Source organism: Gadus morhua, chromosome 18, assembly GCF_902167405.1.
Source record: "Gadus morhua chromosome 18, gadMor3.0, whole genome shotgun sequence".
In the NCBI taxonomy this organism is placed as follows: domain Eukaryota; kingdom Metazoa; phylum Chordata; class Actinopteri; order Gadiformes; family Gadidae; genus Gadus; species Gadus morhua.
The window spans coordinates 1,800,856-1,818,366 of record NC_044065.1 but is presented as its reverse complement, the minus strand read 5'-3'; the positions used below and the strand labels follow the sequence as shown (position 1 = coordinate 1,818,366).

The window sequence follows — 17,511 nt, the reverse complement described above, 5'->3', positions numbered from 1 at the left end:
CGGCTTGCCCCGCCTACATCTTTAGTAGAGTTTAGTTAGCTCTAGATTCCGTGTGCAGGGGTCATTCCATAAAGCGAGCGCTGCCAGGATCAGGGGTCCGATTCCCATATTTCTCCGAAGGTACCTACACTAAATGATTAGGAGTTACAGTCCCTGTGTGGCTCAGCTGGTAGAGCGAGGCACTAACCCTGCCCGGTAGGTGGTTCTATTTTCTGTGCGGCTCAGTTGGTAGAGCGAGGCTCCAACGCTGCCAGGATGAGGGCGTCCATTCCCCCCGGGGTTTACCCATAATTAGTACCCGCTCTTGGTATATGTAAAAAAGCTTTGAAGGAATACCACACACTCTGCTGAGCTGGTCCCCACTGCCCGCCCGCTGCCAACATTTAACCAATGCCTTCTCGCCGCCATCTGGTCGACACTTTTTATATTAGGGGCGGAGCTGTGTGGCTTTTCAGGCTTCTTTATTTGATCCAATCAGCCTTGGGGGTATAGCCAGAACATTTGATTGGCATTACCTGACCACCCAAAGCGGCAAATCACAGGCAGCTCATGCGAAAGCTGCGTTTAAGGCGAGACACGGCAGGTGAACGGGCCCATATTACCGAATTGAGGCATTCGTTGGCATTCTGAGTGCCTCCATGCTGCATGTGTGTGAGCGGGCTGTCACTGGACATCCGGTGATACACAGGGATGAGTTTCTGACCCACCTCTCGTGATAACGAGTTGCCTGCATGAAGCCAATGGCTGTCTGGATTTTCTCCATTCTCCTCTGCTCTCCTGTACCAACACCAGGTTGGACTACATCTAGTGTGCATTGGATTGTCATCACTGGACATGCAGTGGAGGAGACCTGCCCATATTTGTGCCTTCATTACATCAAAGTCAAAGTCAAAGTCAAAGTGTGTTTATTGTTGCATGTACCAAATTGCTTCAGCACAGCAAAATTCTTACGACTTGGCAAGCATCATTCATCTACGCAGTAGACATCATACATATAACAAAAATAACATAAAACTCTATAACACTATGACAATAAACCATATAAAATGAAAGTGAAGTGAATTGTATGAGTGGGGGAGCAGGGAGTAGGTGGAGGTGGCAACTGTTCAGAGGTTCAGTGTTTCTGATTCAGAAGCCTTACAACCAGGGGTAAAAAGCTATTTGTGAGTCTGGTAGTCCGTGTTCGGATGCTCCGGTAGCGTCTACCAGACGGCAGCAATGAGAACAGTCCATAGCCTGGGTGGCTGTTGTCCTTTAGAATCTTTTTTGCTTTCCTCAGGCATCTACTGTTGTAGATGCCTTGCACGGAGGGGAGGTGGCTGTTGGTGATACGCTCCGCTGTCTTCACCACCCTCTGCAGGGCCTTGCGGTCGGCAGCGGAGCAGCTACCATACCAGGCAGTGATGCAGCCTGAGAGGATGCTCTCAATGGTGCATCTGTAAAAGTTTGTTAAAGTTTTTGAAGACATGCCAAACTTCTTGAGTCTCCTCAAGAAGTATAGCCGCTTCTGTGCAGTTTTGACTGCTGAGCCTGCCTGCATGGACCAGGTTAGGTCATCCTTGATGTACACACCGAGGAATTTGAAGTTGGAGACTCTCTCCACTTCAGCTCCCTCGTTGTGTATGGGGTCCTGACCCCCCCTCTGCAGCTTCCTGAAATCCACAATCATTTCCTTGGTTTTGCAGACGTTGAGAGACAGGTTGTTGTCTTGGCACCATTCTGCCAAGACCCTTACCTCATCTCTATAGGCGGTCTCATCGTTGTTAGAGATGAGACCCAGGATGGTAGTGTCGTCTGCAAACTTCAGCATGATGTTGGAACTGTGTGTTGCCACACAGTCATTCGTGTACAGGGAGTACAGGAGGGGACTGAGTACGCAGCCCTGGGGGGCCCCGGTACTCAGGGTCAGTGAGGAGGAGGTGTGGTTGCCCATTCTCACCACCTGGGGTCTGCTCGTCAGGAAGTCCAGGATCCAGTTGCACAGGGGTGTTTTAAGACCCAGGCCCCTGAGCTTCGGGACGAGCTTGGCAGGCACAATAGTGTTGAATGCTGAGCTGTAGTCCACAAACAGCATCCTCACATATGTGTTGCTCTTTTCCAGGTGGGAGAGGGTGGCGTGTGTAGCTAGGGCAATGGCATCGTCTGTTGATCGGTTTGGACGGTATGCAAACTGAAAGGGGTCCAGGGTGTTGGGAAGGGTAGAGCAGATGTGGGTTCTGACCAGCCGCTCAAAGCACTTCATAATTGTGGAGGTCAGTGCTACAGGGCGGTAGTCATTCAAGCAGGTTACTGATGTTTTCTTTGGTATGGGGATGATGGTGGCCTGCTTGAAGCAGGTGGGGACTTCAGACAGATGCAGTGATAAGTTGAATATGGAGGTGAATACCTCCGCAAGCTGGTCAGCGCACCCCCTGAGGACGCGGCCTGGGACTCCATCGGGCCCCGATGACTTCCGGGGGTTCACCCTTTGGAGCTCTCGCCTCACGTCAGCCACGGTCAGGGACAGAGTGTAGTCGTCCTGGTCCTCGGCCAGTCTTGCTGAAGGAATGGGGTTGGTTGCCTCAAACCTTCCGTAAAAGGTGTTGAGGTCGTCAGGGAGAGAGGCGGCAGGCTGATCATCACTGCTATTTCTCCCTTTATAGCCAGTGATGTGTCGCAGGCCACCCCACAGGCGTCGGGGGTCAGAGCTGAGGTAGGTGGACTCCAGCTTGTCCCTGTATTCTCTCTTTGCATCTCTGATGGCCGTCCGCAGGTCACATCTGGACTTCCCCAAAGCCTCCTGGTCACCAGAGTTAAAGGCAGAGGACCGTGCTTTGAGCTTAGCACGGACATTACCATTTACCCAGGGCTTTTGGTTTGGGAAGGTCTTAACACTGACCCTAGGTACGACATCATCAATGCATTTGGAGATGTATGAGGAGACAGAGTCTGTGTATTCATTGATGTCCCCATCAGCTGCAACAAAGAACATCTGCCAGTCTGTTGTGTCAAAGCAGTCCTGCAGAGTGCTAATGGCTTCAGCACTCCAGCGTTGAACTGCCCTAGAAACCGGTTTTTCCTGTTTTAGGCGCTGTCTGTAGGTAGGGATAAGCATAATGGAGGTGTGATCCGATTTTCCGAAAGCGGGGCGGGGGAGGGGTTTGTAACACTTTCGAATCTGTGAGTAGCAATGGTCAAGAATCTGATCACCCCGGGTAGGAAAGTTTATGTGTTGATAGTAGTTCGGTAAAACTTTCTTCATATTGGTCCTATTGAAGTCTCCAACAACAATAGAAACCGCCTCAGGGTGAGCATCCTCAAGTCCATTAATTACTCTGTAAAGTTCCTCTAACGCGCACGTTTTGTCCGCCTGCGGTGGAATGTATACTGCTGTGACAATAACGGAGCTGAATTCCCGTGGGAGGTAGAAGGGGCGAACTTTAATCGATAACAGCTCCAGGTCTGGTGAGCAGTGTGCTGAAAGTGCAGCAACGTCCGAGCCCCAGCGAGAGTTAACCATCAACTGACCCTTGGTTATTTAAAATAGCTCCCCTGCAAAAGTTCTGCAAGGCTTTGCATTTCTTGGCAGTGAGCTTACCCTGACCTTTGCCCCCTAACTTAGCCTTCGCACTCAGATTCCTCAGAGCTGTGCCCATGCGCTTGTGCGCGTGATTTATGCACTCAAGCTTGGTTATTTCATGTCCAGGGTATGGGTTGAGTTCAACCACCTGCCTGAATGCTGCACTGTCCCCATCTGACAGCATCTCTGTGTAGCGCAGTTGAGGTTGGGAGACAGACGTGGCCCACATCCTCTTGGCTGCCTCCTGCTCCATGGCCTTACTTGACCCTGAGAACGTTTTTGCACAGTCTACATGGGTCTCCTTCCAGCTTTCAAACTCTTCCTGTGTCATTTTACCATCTCGCCTAGCACTCTCTCTCAGGGTACAGGCGTGGCAGTAGGAGGATAGCACCTCAAAGTCCAACACCAGTCCAGTGAGGATGTCGATGCACACGCCAATGCCGTGGCGGGACGTGAAACCTCTCTTCTGCCATGTGCCATCAAACGACACACTGATGTTGATTGTGGCATTCTCATCCTCCCTTATTATGTCAGCCACATCGGGATCAATCTCAGAGTATGCCTCCCTGATCTGGTCCCTGGTTCTCTGCATTGACTCCAGACCTCTCTCGATTTCTGCCACTAAAATGATATGTATAATGTTATCACTAACATTTCTGGTTATTTTCATATAGTCTGATTTTATGATTTTTTGATGAAATGCCACTTTATTTGTTTTTATTATATACTCACACAAAGACTTGCCATAGCCTACCTGTCACTGTCTTATCGTGTCTCTGGAAAGTTTTGAGACACAAGCCAGGAATCCCCAAAATCTTGCTTATCTTTTTGAGCGCTGCATACCCCAATCCTAATTCGTGAGCTAAAAGCACCATCCTGATATTTACATCAAATGCGACGTCACCTCTAGTCTCCTGGTGAAGACGTGTGGATGTAAACACACTTTTGCAGTATTTGTCCCGTTCACACAAACTGCACTCAAGCAACAAACTATTACAAAATCCCTGATTTTGTGGATCGATTTGAATTTGCAAGCCAGATCCAGTACAGTTTGGACAAATAAGATCACCTATTAGCTCGTTCAAGCGAGCAACAGGAACTATGAGCCACTGCTGAGTGGCATATTGGTCACTGCCGCGATCAGGACTCTGCTGCTTCAATTTACGCAACGATGCACTTTCCGGAATGTCATCGTTTGATGTATTGCTTCCCCTCTCAATAATCTTTCGCGCAAGTGCCAATTGCTTGGCTCTTTTCTTGGATGCTTTAAATCGACGCGCCATCTCGAAAAACGAATGTCCCACGGAAAGCTAACCAGGAAGCGTGAGAGCATACCACGGGATACATTCGAACCAATCGTCTTGTCGGAAATCGAGTCCAGCCAATCAGATATCAGTTTTACGTTGTGCAGCAGATCGAGTGCTTTCCAACGATACCACGGAACACATATGACAGAGACCGGCTGTCATTTGAAACGGTGCGTAAAGCAAACTTTTGGTGAATCTTCTGTAAAAGTCAGAGGCGCAAGTTGACTAACTATACTAAAACAAACACCTAAATGTTTTATTTTGACTTTTTTTTTTCTTTTGTATGAAACATTACATGTTAAAGGCACCCAGTGCAACTTTATGTAAACATTCAATGAAAAATAAACATTCAATTTCTAGTCTTTTTTACACGTAGTAAGTTTCAATAACTCCATACCATTACATATCGACATTCAAGGAGCAAAGATGAGACGTCGCTGTGTGGTGAGAACTGATAGAAAATCGTAAACAACAACAATCGCCGGTGGGGAGAAGCCATTTTTCCATTGACTGGAAGCCTGCTTTATTTATTGTAGGTTACAACAAATAAAGAAAATGGCGGCATTGTTGTTGTTATCGATTTTCTATCAGTTCTCACCACACAACGACGTCTCATCTTTGCTGCTTGAATGTCGGCATGTAATGGTATGGAGTTATTGAAACTTACTACGTGTAAAAAAGACTAGAAATTGAATGTTTATTTTTAAGCCTCGAAAGTTGCACTGGGTGCCTTTAACGGTGCAAAATAGCCCAAAATATCAAAATTGACCAGTGACTGAAATATCGATGATTTTGCCTGCCGTGTCTCGCCTTAACCTCCTAGACCTCAATTTGAAATCATTTTGGCGTTCTCAACTGCATTTAAGACCAGATTTGAACCAGGATCGATCCATAGCGCTACTATGTCACCCACAACATCGCTTTACACACATTTGGTTATCCTTTGAGCCCAAGGCACATGCACATTTCAAGTTCAAGTTCATATGTAAGACTAGTGTTAGTGCCTATACGAAAGATTATTGTTTGAAAAACGAAATTCAACTATTTTGACCCAACACTTAATATCTGCATGATTGATTGATGTATTGATTAATCCAGTGATGGGGCAGCAGTAAGATAACAGCGGAGCGAAGGATAACACGTCGAGCAACAGCGCCCCTGTGGCCCCCGGTGGCATTACAACAACTGGGAGCTGCACTGGGGTGACATCATGTCTTCAGGGGGTCAGGGTGTTAAACGTCTGGGAATCATCCTCCCCCCCCCCGCCCTCCTCCTCCTCCCCCCCTCCTCCTCCTCCCCCTCCTACGGCTCCTCTCATCTATTCTGGTAGACGGTGGGAGCTCCTGTTATAAATGCCTACACAACGACATCAAGGGGTGAGGGTTGGGGGGAGGGGGGGAGGAGGAGGGGGAGGAGAAGGAGGACGCCCCTCCTTCTCCCCCCCCCCCCCCCCCCCCTCCTCCTCCTTCTCGTGCTCCCTTTCCTCCAAATTCTCCTTATCTATGAAGAGGTGTGTGTGCGTGTGTGCGTGCATGCAAGTGTATTTGTGTGTGTGTGTGTGGGGGGGTTTGTAAGTGCATGCGTCTGTGCGTGTGTATGCGTGTGTGTGTGTAAGTGTAAGTGTGTGTAAGTGTATGTGTGTGTGTGTGTGCTATGCGCGTGCATGTATATGTGTATTTGTGCGTGCAAATCTGTGCCGTGCTGTGTGTGTGTGTGTGTGTGTGTGTGTTTGTGTGTTCCATCTGGAAGTGTTAATCCTTGAAGAGCCCTATACAGATCTTTGCTATATATAGTGTTATATCAAAACAAATCAGCCTTATTTACGGAGTGCGCTTCGTTCAAACAGCAGCAATAAAAAAGTGCTGCACAAGGGAAACAGCACAACAGGAACAGGAAATGAGTTTAAAAGAACTGCAAAAAATCGGGTTCAGAGTATGAGCAGTAAAGAATTAAACAAAGAAGAGGAAAAAGCTTGTTGTGTTATGGTTCCTCGGTTCTTCTGGCGGAGGCAGGGAGAGGACTCTATAGGCCTTGCTCGGGGGGTCAGGGGGTCTCAGCTCGTAGGGGGGGTCTGGAAGGAAACAACGTTTAGTTCCTGTTGAGTGACACAGATGTAGTGTAGGCTTCCTCATCTTGCCTGGCCTACATTTGAAAATGTTTATTTTGTTGAATATGACATTAAAGTGCTACGCAAGACCAATAACAATCGTCAATTGTAAAGTTGTCAGGAGCTGGATTAGAACAGCATGCATAAGAAATGTAGCTTTCCCTTTGGTTTCCAGCCCAGGCTCTGGGTCTCTCCCCCCCCCGGAGTTCTGCTTCTATGTCGTAGGACCGCCCTGTCCAGGATTGAATGAATTGCATTCAGTCAAACTAATTTTAGATTACAGCCGCCTCTCCTTAGAGTTACAGTGTAGTTCAAGCGTTGACAGTTGTCAATATTATTTGCCACTTGTAGGCAGTGGGGGAGTGTGTTTATTTAGGAAACATTTAGAATATAATATATATATATATATATATATATATATATATATATATATATATATATATATATATATATAGGCCTATACATATTATTTCAATGTTTTTTATTTCAATACAGTCCCATGCACCAACTGCAGTACCCTCGTCCTCAACACTTTGTGTGTAGGATTGCTGTAGCATTATTTAAGGGCTGATCAGTATGGTTTTTTCATTAAACTTTACAAACGATTATGAGGGGAGCATATTTTCTTGTATCTCAGCGTCATCTTGTGGAAAGAACAGGAACTGCTGCTGCTGTTGCGCCAGTGTCGTCAGCTGTTGCATCAAGTAATGTTGTCAAGCTCCGTTTGTTTTTTTTAATGGTAATAGTAAAACTTAAAATATTTTTTTTCAAATTAGAATATGAATAGGATTATTACAATGATTGATACAAATACAGATATACCTTTTCTTCAAAATAGCTAAATAAGATTAATGTTGAAATGTATTCATTGTAAGGTTGTTATTCTATAGTGAAGACATAGTGCTGGCCTATTTATTAATTGACAATAATCGACATGAACCGTTCGAGTTGCAGTTCCAAAACTGTCCGCAACTTGTCAGCAATGTTCCATTTTAGTCCCTAGTTCGAGCTCATTACGTCAGATGTGTTAATTGATACTTGGTGCACATTTGTGAACGTCACCGGTATTTGTACTTGCAAGCTGAACGTCTGGAAGTCCAGACATCATAATCCTCATCTTAACAAGATTACTAGTTTCATGTGTTTTTTCTAATGGGATGGCGCTGCATTTAATAAGAAGCCCGGGTTTGATTCCCGAATCCGTCTTCTTCCGTCTCTACTCTAACCTAACCCATGCCTAACCCTAATTAACTAGACGGTTTTATATTTATATAGTAGTGAGACCTCGTGGTAACACCATTTATGTGGATCATTGATGATAGGTGAAACTCTTACCTTCTTTATATGGTGGTGGATTTGAATGTAATCTGCGCGGTATGTGATGTCATGGCAACAAGCAGCCACACGGGGGAGGGAAAGACATTCTCCTCGCCCAGATCAGGGGCTGTACTCTGCATCAAAAGAGCCGTTTCTGGTCCCTCCCCCACCGAATCAAATAAATCTGGAGCCACAATATTTGACACCTAAATTGGGGGTTTATCTTGGTTGATAAAAATATTAAAAACACTTTTCTATTATTTTCGTGTCACAGTATCACCTTGATCTCCAAAATAAGAGATGTCCCCTTTGAAAGAAAAAATAAAAAAGGCCATTATTTATTTCCATTTTCTTCAAAGCTCCAGGGAGCCACTGCAGAGGGGGGAGGTTTGCTGACCCCCTAGCCCAGACAGGGGTCTTGTACTCTCGTGGGACCATCCAGATATTTAAGTTCACCTTTTGCAGTGAAACGTAACGTGACGGTCTCATGGGGATTGGGAACTGGAATGTGAATGTGTCGTTTTGGAAAGTTCTTTCTGATCCAAAGGTGGGGTTGGAATAAACAGTTTAAGGTTAGAGTTGACATGTTGTAGGGTAGTAGTCTTCTAGTAGCCTATTTTGGAAATGTACTTCTATTTTACTTTAGTGTAGTTATATTGTTATTATCCCTGACATAACTTTTTTTTTTACTTTTTATTGTGTAAACTACTACCCAACATTACCATGCAAGCAATGTTATTAACCTTGTTGAACACACCAAATCTATTGTACAACCTACAATACTCCACTTGTGATGTTGTCGTGATAAAGTTATTCTGCCTGTGTTTTTTGAACTGTCCGCACGCTGTCTGTGTTTAGGCGTTTAAGTGTTTTTATGTGTATTTCTACGCATGGTACAGATTAACCTCCACTACTGTACTTAGTCCAAAACATCAGAGAAATGATCAGAATGCATGTGTCTCCAGCTCCATATTAGTCTGTCTGCTCTGACCTTCTGGCATGCAGGCACACACACGAACACACACACACACACACACACACACACACAAACACACACACACACACACACACACACACACACACACACAGTCACACACACACACACACACACACACACACACACACACACACACACACACACACACACACAGTCACACACACACACACACACACACACACACACACACACACACACACACACACACACACACACACACACACACACACACAATTGCTAACACATTCAGGTTTTATTGCAGGGTTCAGTGACTGTAGGATGAGGCACTGCACACATACACATATGGGACCTCAGAGAAACACACAGACACACACACACACACACACACACACACACACACACACACACACACACACACACACACACACACACACACACACACACACACACACACAATTGCTAACACATTCAGGTTTTATTGCAGGGTTGAGTGACTGTAGGATGAGGCACTGCACACATACACATATGGGACCTCAGAGAAACACACACACACACACACACACACACACACACACACACACACACACACACTCAGGTTCTGTTGCAGGCTGAGTAACTGCGTCGTCCACCCAACCCTGAGCGATGTTGTCTTGCCGTGACATGGCGCGAACAGCACTGGCAGCTGCTGAGGAGCCCGGCGGCTCAAATGCGGCTCTCTGTGCATCACCTGCACACAGGGAGATCGTATATACACACCCTGAGCCACGAGACGGGGCTTCACAAGTTGCTCTCTTTGGCTGCGTTCCCATTCAGCTTCCCTAGCGCTCCGTCCTGAGGCTTGATCCCTCGCGCTTTGAGCAGCAGGAGACGAGCCCTAGTGTGGGAACGTGAGGACCCCGGCATGGGGATTGGAGCGGACGGGGGCGGCGGAGTGGCCCGAGCGCTGACAGATTAGGATTTGCGATTACAGTTTGATGCGGTTTGATTGCACTGTGGATCTCATCACCCTCAACACCCAACTGGTGCTGAGCTTTTCTACCCCGGCTAACTCTGTGGGGGGAGTCATGGACAAGGACCAGCCGGTCCCATTCCTCCCCAGAACAGCACAGAACAGAGATACTAGGGTTGCTTGTGTTGTGTTAAATGCAGGGACAAAAAAAAAAAAAAAAAAAGTATATTCTATTAATAGTCTGGGTGACCGCGGTCTCTCCCTCAGACCTCTGAAGCCCTGAAGAGGTCAGGGTCTTGCTGCAAGTTCAAGTTCAAACTTTGAATCTATCTCCAGGGGAAATTCTTTGTGCATCAGTAACACACAACAGCATACGCCAAACCAAAATACACAACACTTCATCAGACACATACAGTCAACAAGTCAGTCTCTCCACGGGAGTTCCAACAACAACATGGCCGAACCAGTGACCAAAGAGATGAAGACGTCCGCTCTGTGTTTTATAACGTAAGGCGTGACGAATTCTGGCTAATGCCACTTTTCTATTCGGTCTTTTCAGGCTCATGTCCGCTGACCCCCGCTCACGGCTGCTTAGCGTGTTAGCCCTGTCTCCCACCAACAGCTGGTAACCGTGTGAGCCCGTCCCGTGCTAACAGCTAGACGCGTGTTAGCCTGGTTCCCAGAGAGGCCCGCTACAGCCAATAAACACAACGCAAATCTGTGCTTTTACGACGTGGGGCTTCAGGGTTGCCGTGGGCCCCCCCACTGACATCAAGGCGTTACAATGCTAAATAGCTCAGCGTTAATGCAGGTCGGGGACACGGTATGACCTTGTTTAGTCCACTCTGTGACTCTGTGCTTTTCGCAGCTCAGGAACCTGTAGGCTGAGGGAAGCAAGCGGGTCAAGGACTCCTCCTCTGGTCAGAGTCGGTCTAATCGTTTTCTACAGCACTGCATGCGTGTTGTGATCATTACTGGGTGTTTGTGTGGGGGTACCTTCCGCGGTGTTGGCTGTGAACAAACAGGGCGGGTGGTGAGAGGATTGATGGGCTCTGGGGGGTTCAGGTGTTTCGTTGACATTCTCCCTGTCATGCCAACGAGTACGGCACCAGGACCCCGCCTCATGAACACCGGCCGCACAGCAGTGTGTCACCACACCCTGGGTGCACGTGGACATCTGAACATGCAGTCACATGAATGTTTGCATATGCACAGGCGACCACACACACGCACGCAAACACACACACACACACACACACACACACACACACACACACACACACACACACACACACACACACACACACACACACACACACACGTACGCATGCTCACGGATACAAGAACTTACCCACAACTGCAAACAGGCACGTACACACACACACGAATGCATACAAGCACGTACAAACACATTCACATGCATGCTAACGTGTACATACCCATACACACACACACACATGGAGTCACGCCAACTGGTGGTCCGTCCATCATTGTGTACGTCCCCTCTTTCATCCTGACCCTCATCAGACTTTTTATGGACAGACCCTGCAGAGACAGGTCCAGTTACACCGCCAGCCCTCCGGTCGCCCTCCTGTCCTATGCCTACCTTTGTCTCAGCGTCGCTCCTCCCAGCGGGCATATAAGACCAGTGCCAGGAGTAACCACAAGTGACCAGGCATAACCAGCAGTGACCAGGAGTAACCAGGAGCCACCAGGACTTACCAGGAGAAACAACGTCTTGAACCAGGAGGGAATCGAACCCGTGACCAGTCTGGATAATGCCCGCCAACACCAGGATCCTTGGTTCCGACAAGAAACACAGTGAGAAATACTAACAACGACTATGATTACATATAAAGTAAACATATTTACAACATATTAATTAGGCATTGATCATTAACATTAAATACATACTGGGTCTAATATTCTGACACGTCAATGTATGGTTGACGTGTTGAAACCAAGAATGGTTTCATGTTCAACGTTAGGGTTAGAAGAACTGTGAAACAGTTTATTGACTTCATCCGGACCGTTTTTGACTGCTTAATCATCACATTTACAACATTACAACAACAAACATTTACATTCAGGGCATTTGGTCGCTTTTATCCAAAGGTACTGACAGTAAGTAGCCTACATTTGTCAGAAGAAAGGGAAACAACGATACAACGTACGAGAACACCAATAAACCATCTGCATGCACATATATGTTTGTTTTGGTCTTTCAGTGTCGTGATCCGCGTTTATTTATCTGTTCTTTGGTTCTTTACCAGTAGCCGTGACCACGGTGGTCTGGGGTGAATCAAGGATGCTGGCGCAGTAACACTGCTGCCGTCTGGCAAATGTAATTAGTAGACGGAACGAGAGTGATACCCGCCAGGGCGCCGCCCCGGAGCTCTTTAACAGCCTCCGATAAGTCACCCGCCAGGTCTCAAAGGGACGCTTGTTTTCACCACCTGCTATATTCAAACACCAGCTTAACATTCCCCGTGCTGCCCATCTGGCCCTCGCATGTCAATAATATCTCTGAGCCCAGTATTATATACCTTTTAAACCCAATTACAACTATTCAGATAACACCTTTAAACCCATCCGTAATGTAAGTATGTCATACTTTGAAACCCTAACATGATTATTAATACGTTATATCTGAACAACGTGAACTCGAACATAAGAACTCTAATTCCTCTATACCCTTACCCTAAGTATTGTAATGCCTCCCTGAATCCAACCATAACTCTCATATAATACCTTTAGACTCAAGCATAATTCTAATATATTACCTCATAACTATTATTATAATTCCTCTAAACAAAACCGTAACTTTTATAATGGTTCTAAAACATTACTATTAATATTTCACTGAAACATAACCATAACTATAAATATGATAGCTCTAAACCCCACCATGATAATTTATGTAATAGCTCTCAACATAACAATGACTAATAATTGTATATCGGTAAATATAACCATAACTATTAATATAACGTCTCTTAACATAAACATAACTATTAACATAATAGCTCTAAATATAACCATAACTATCATATAATAGCTCTAAACATAACCGTAACTATTAATATAATGGCTCCCTACATAAACATATCTATTAACATGATAGCTCCAAATACAACAAAAACTATCAATAAAATGACTATAAACTTCACCATAACTATCATATAATAACTCTTAACATCACCACAACTATTGACATAACAGCTCTAAAAAGCAGACATAACCGGGCTACTTCTACATTCCACCTTAACCACTAATAGAATCTCGATCCGGCAGTGCCCTGACCTTTGACCTGGGTTCCTGGAGGTTTACTGTGGTGTGAGCTTCATCACATATTTCCACAACACGAGACATAAATCAGTTCCACAGTCCATCCATCTTATCTTCATTTCCATAGTCCATTCAACTAACCATTCTTTATTTTTTATCAATACTTTAGTATATAAAATCCAAGAAATTAGAGTAAATGCCTATCATGCGTTACAAGAATGCAAATAGAATTTGCTTGTTTTCTCAAATGTTTTCTCGCAAATTATTCATTTCATAATGGACCATGAACCATAAAACAGCACAAGACGTTTTAGATTTGACACATGCCCACCAATCTATGCAGCCTTGCACTTTTTTTTGTCACTGCACACGCAGTCAAGTTATGACAGCCGTGGGCTGTCCCAATGGGAGGACGAGTGCTGGTGGCAGTAGATCCTGGACGTAACAGATAGTGTGTTTTAGTAACGAGAGCCACTTGATGCCTGTCACTTGCTGTGGTTTTAGCTGGCTGATGACTGGCTGTGTAATGCAGAGAATTCAGCTTCTCAACCTGAGCGCAGAGGAACAAACCACAGAATACCCCCAGAGGAAACCAAAGTGCTGCTACAGTGTACTCAATAACACAAACCAGTACAGTATTTACTACACACTTAATAAAAACATCACACAATATGTAAAAACAGACAGTTGTGGCCATATGGGTTTAAGTGTGATGACGTCAAGGAACCGTTAACACACTTCCTGTCAGGGAAAACTGTTGATACACAAGACGACCCGTCAGTAATTGAATCCACGTCTCCGCAGAGTCAGGTGCAATGGTGAGGAGATAACTATCGATGCAGCCTTCTCAGGCATGAGTCCGGGTTAATGGACCTCCTGGTCTGGTAGGTGGACCTCCTGCTGAATGACTTAGTCCTGGGAGGAGGAGAACCTGGGCAGTAATTCTTCAGTTACTTCATGTTTACGTTGCTTTGAGTGGACGCCGCAGAGTGAATGCAGGAGACACGGCCAGCGATATAAAGATAGCACCTCCCCTTACATCTCCTGTAGCATGAACGCCCGAATGTGCCGTCTACGAGGGAATCTATCTGTAGCCTGTTCTCCAGATAGAGCCCATCCTTCTTCTCCTACACATCCATCTACATGTCCTCTAACACCTGCTGTTCTCTCTCCTCAGCCAAGAGGTCTAAAGATGGGAGCCCCCCTGCAGGTACGGCGCCATGCGAGCTCAGCCCCTGTTTAGTCTGAATGCTGTGTGGAATCCGTCTTAAATGTCAGGCTTTTGGTTGGATATACCTTACATGACCCTCTTCTACTGCCAACTTTTAGTTTGGTTATTATCCTCTACAAGTTGAGTCTTTAAATTAGTTTGTTTGACTCTATCTATTAGTAAGTTAGTCATCTATTTTTCTATCAGTTATCTCTTAGTTGGTCTATTGAGTTTGGTTCCTTGACTGTGTTCTCCTGTCGGTTCTCTAGAGAAGATCCCTGAATATGAAGCCAACATCCCAGAACCCAAGTGCCGAGCAGACCTCCTCAAATGTAAAAAACGTGCATCAATACATCAGCGTACATAATCAGTTCATACCATCTTCACCTTGACAATTTTGCTTAAACAGTTAGCCAACTGACAAAATTTCCTGTCTCTTCGCATTGCATTATGATGCACAGTAACATCAGGCCGTACTTTTCTCCAACAGTCACCAATCCCTGTGTCATCTCGTTGGGTTACGATTGGATAGTACCTTCACATCAAACTATTATAGAGCATCCCGTTAACAAGCCACATAGATACGAGCAGAATAATAAAATATACAAATAAGGATATTTTGCCAATTCTGTAGAACTACGGGAGGATTTTTTCTCTGGGTGACATAGAGGGCGTGTACAGTGAAAATCAGGAGGGGCAGCAAGAATTGGGTGCTGTTTTGGCAAATTGTGCCCTTCACACACATAACAAAACTGCTAACTGTATCTTAAGCTATATTTAGGTGTGGGATCTCTCCTTCTGCAACATTTGTGCAAGGTGTAATGTCTATAAGAGTGACATCATCTTTCCAGATTTGGTGAAGCTGACCATGGACGATAAGACAGCCAATAAGACTCTTTGGGTCACAGAGGCTGGGGCCAAGGTGGCGCGCATGACGGACACCTCCACCTGTCCCGTCCTGGATCGGCCCGAACGCTACGAGCACGCGCCCCAGGTACGACAAGTACACGACGAATACATACTCTCTCAAAATATACATACCAAGATACACCACAGGTAGGTCTTCCTGGGGAGATGTTCTATTCCGTATGGGCGTGGTCAACGGGAGAGGGGTGTGGTCTAATCAAGAGGGGACGTGATTTGAACATACTCCTTTTTAGGGTTACTGCGAACGAAACAGTAACAAGAAAATGGAGTAGGTTTGAATCCCAGGTTCATAAAACGGGTTCAGAATACATCTCTGGTTCTATATCTACCAGTCTACCAGTTTTTTACGAGGCCTGTCCTCCTTAAGCTGGTTCAACATCTAGACCAAGGTTCTACGATCATTATGCTTCTTCTCCATCAGTACTGGTAGACTCAGAACCAAAGATGTATTCTGAAACCCCCCCCCCCCCCCCCCCAAACATCGTCACTTCCTCCTCCATCGTTGTGTTGCAGATTCTCTGCAAGGAGGGCATCACCGGTTTCCGTGGCTACTGGGAGGTGGAGTACTCGGGCTGGGTGGTGTTGGGCTTGGCCTACGAAGGCGCAGCGAGGAGGAACGGCCAGGGTCCCTGCGGCCTGGGGGAGAACGAGGAGTCCTGGGGCCTGGGCTGGGCCGGCACCAGCTACCACTACTGGCACGACGGGCAGGACCAGGAGATCGCCCACCCCCAGAGCCCCCTGCTGGGGCTGTACCTGGACCAGCCGGCGGGGCTCCTCAACTTCTACGCTGTGGAGGAGGTGGGGGAGGAGCAGAAGGAGGTGCACCTGCTGAAGCAGGTCAAGGCCACCTTCAAGCAGAAGATGATGCCTGGTTTCTGGGTGGGGACCCAGTCTTACTGCATCCTCCGCAGCTAGGAAGGGAACCGGCCAGTCAACGAGAGAACCACTAGTCAGTCCCCTAGAACCAGTCAGTCCACTAAAAAAAGAGGCAGACCACTAGAGCCAGTGCAGGAGAGAACCAGTCAGACCAATAAATCCAACCAGTCAGTCCACTAGAACGACTATAAACGAGACAGCACTCCTGTTTAGAAGTGGCTATGTTTTCATAATGTGCATTGTATATTAATGGCTGTTTTGGTAATGTACATGGTAATAAGTTGTGATTCTATACATGATTATATAGACTTAAACCTGGAACTCTACTATTTACAACTATATATCTAGTATTTTAAGTATTTAATGATATAACTATTAACATTCTGCTTATTATAATTTAAAACATGTATTTACTGTATTTTATGTACTACTGTATTGTCTCTCATTGGACGTACATATACGTATTACTATAGTTTTGATGAACTGAGGTGTGTATGTATTTGTATCTTTTATTAATAATTATGTGTTCAAGGCCAGTGTTGAATAAAAGGTCAAATAAAGTCAGTGTTGGTCTCTAGTTGATAAACTGGCTTGCACTCCCTCAAGCCACAACTGTTACTGTCTGCTGAGACGTCTCTCAACCTCAATTTGCATCTCAATCTCACAACCGTTTTCGAAATCGTGATCCAACGGGTCTGATGAAGCAGCCTCACATTTCCACGCGGCTGAAGACGTGCTGCTGGTTTTCCACGATGTCATACAATCTCCCCAGTCGAAGACATCCCCCAGCACCAACCCCCCCTCTCGTAGAAGAGCCCGCCGTAAAGCCGACGCCGTACAGTATATGTTCCCAGGGGACGCTCTCCGGAGGATTCATACCTATCACCATGCCGACAAGACCAAACACTGGCATAGTAAGCACCGAGTCAAGTGATGAACGTCATATTACAACGTCTCCTAGTCAACTCTATGTTTCTATGTTGTGGATCGACCAGTAACTGATGTTTTCCGGG

At 46.0% G+C, this 17,511-nt stretch overlaps 1 protein-coding gene across 1 annotated transcript; it reads left to right on the top strand.

Moving 5' to 3' along the window:
* Nucleotides 1-11,741: 11,741 nt before the first annotated feature.
* Nucleotides 11,742-17,058, top strand: LOC115531690 (stonustoxin subunit beta). The gene is made up of 5 exons (XM_030341088.1): nt 11,742-12,018; nt 14,663-14,695; nt 14,965-15,027; nt 15,547-15,689; nt 16,136-17,058. The coding sequence occupies exons 1-5, from the start codon at nt 11,976-11,978 to the stop codon at nt 16,535-16,537; spliced, it is 684 nt and encodes a 227-aa protein (XP_030196948.1). The 5' UTR covers nt 11,742-11,975; the 3' UTR covers nt 16,538-17,058.
* The last annotated feature ends 453 nt before the right edge of the window (nt 17,059-17,511 follow it).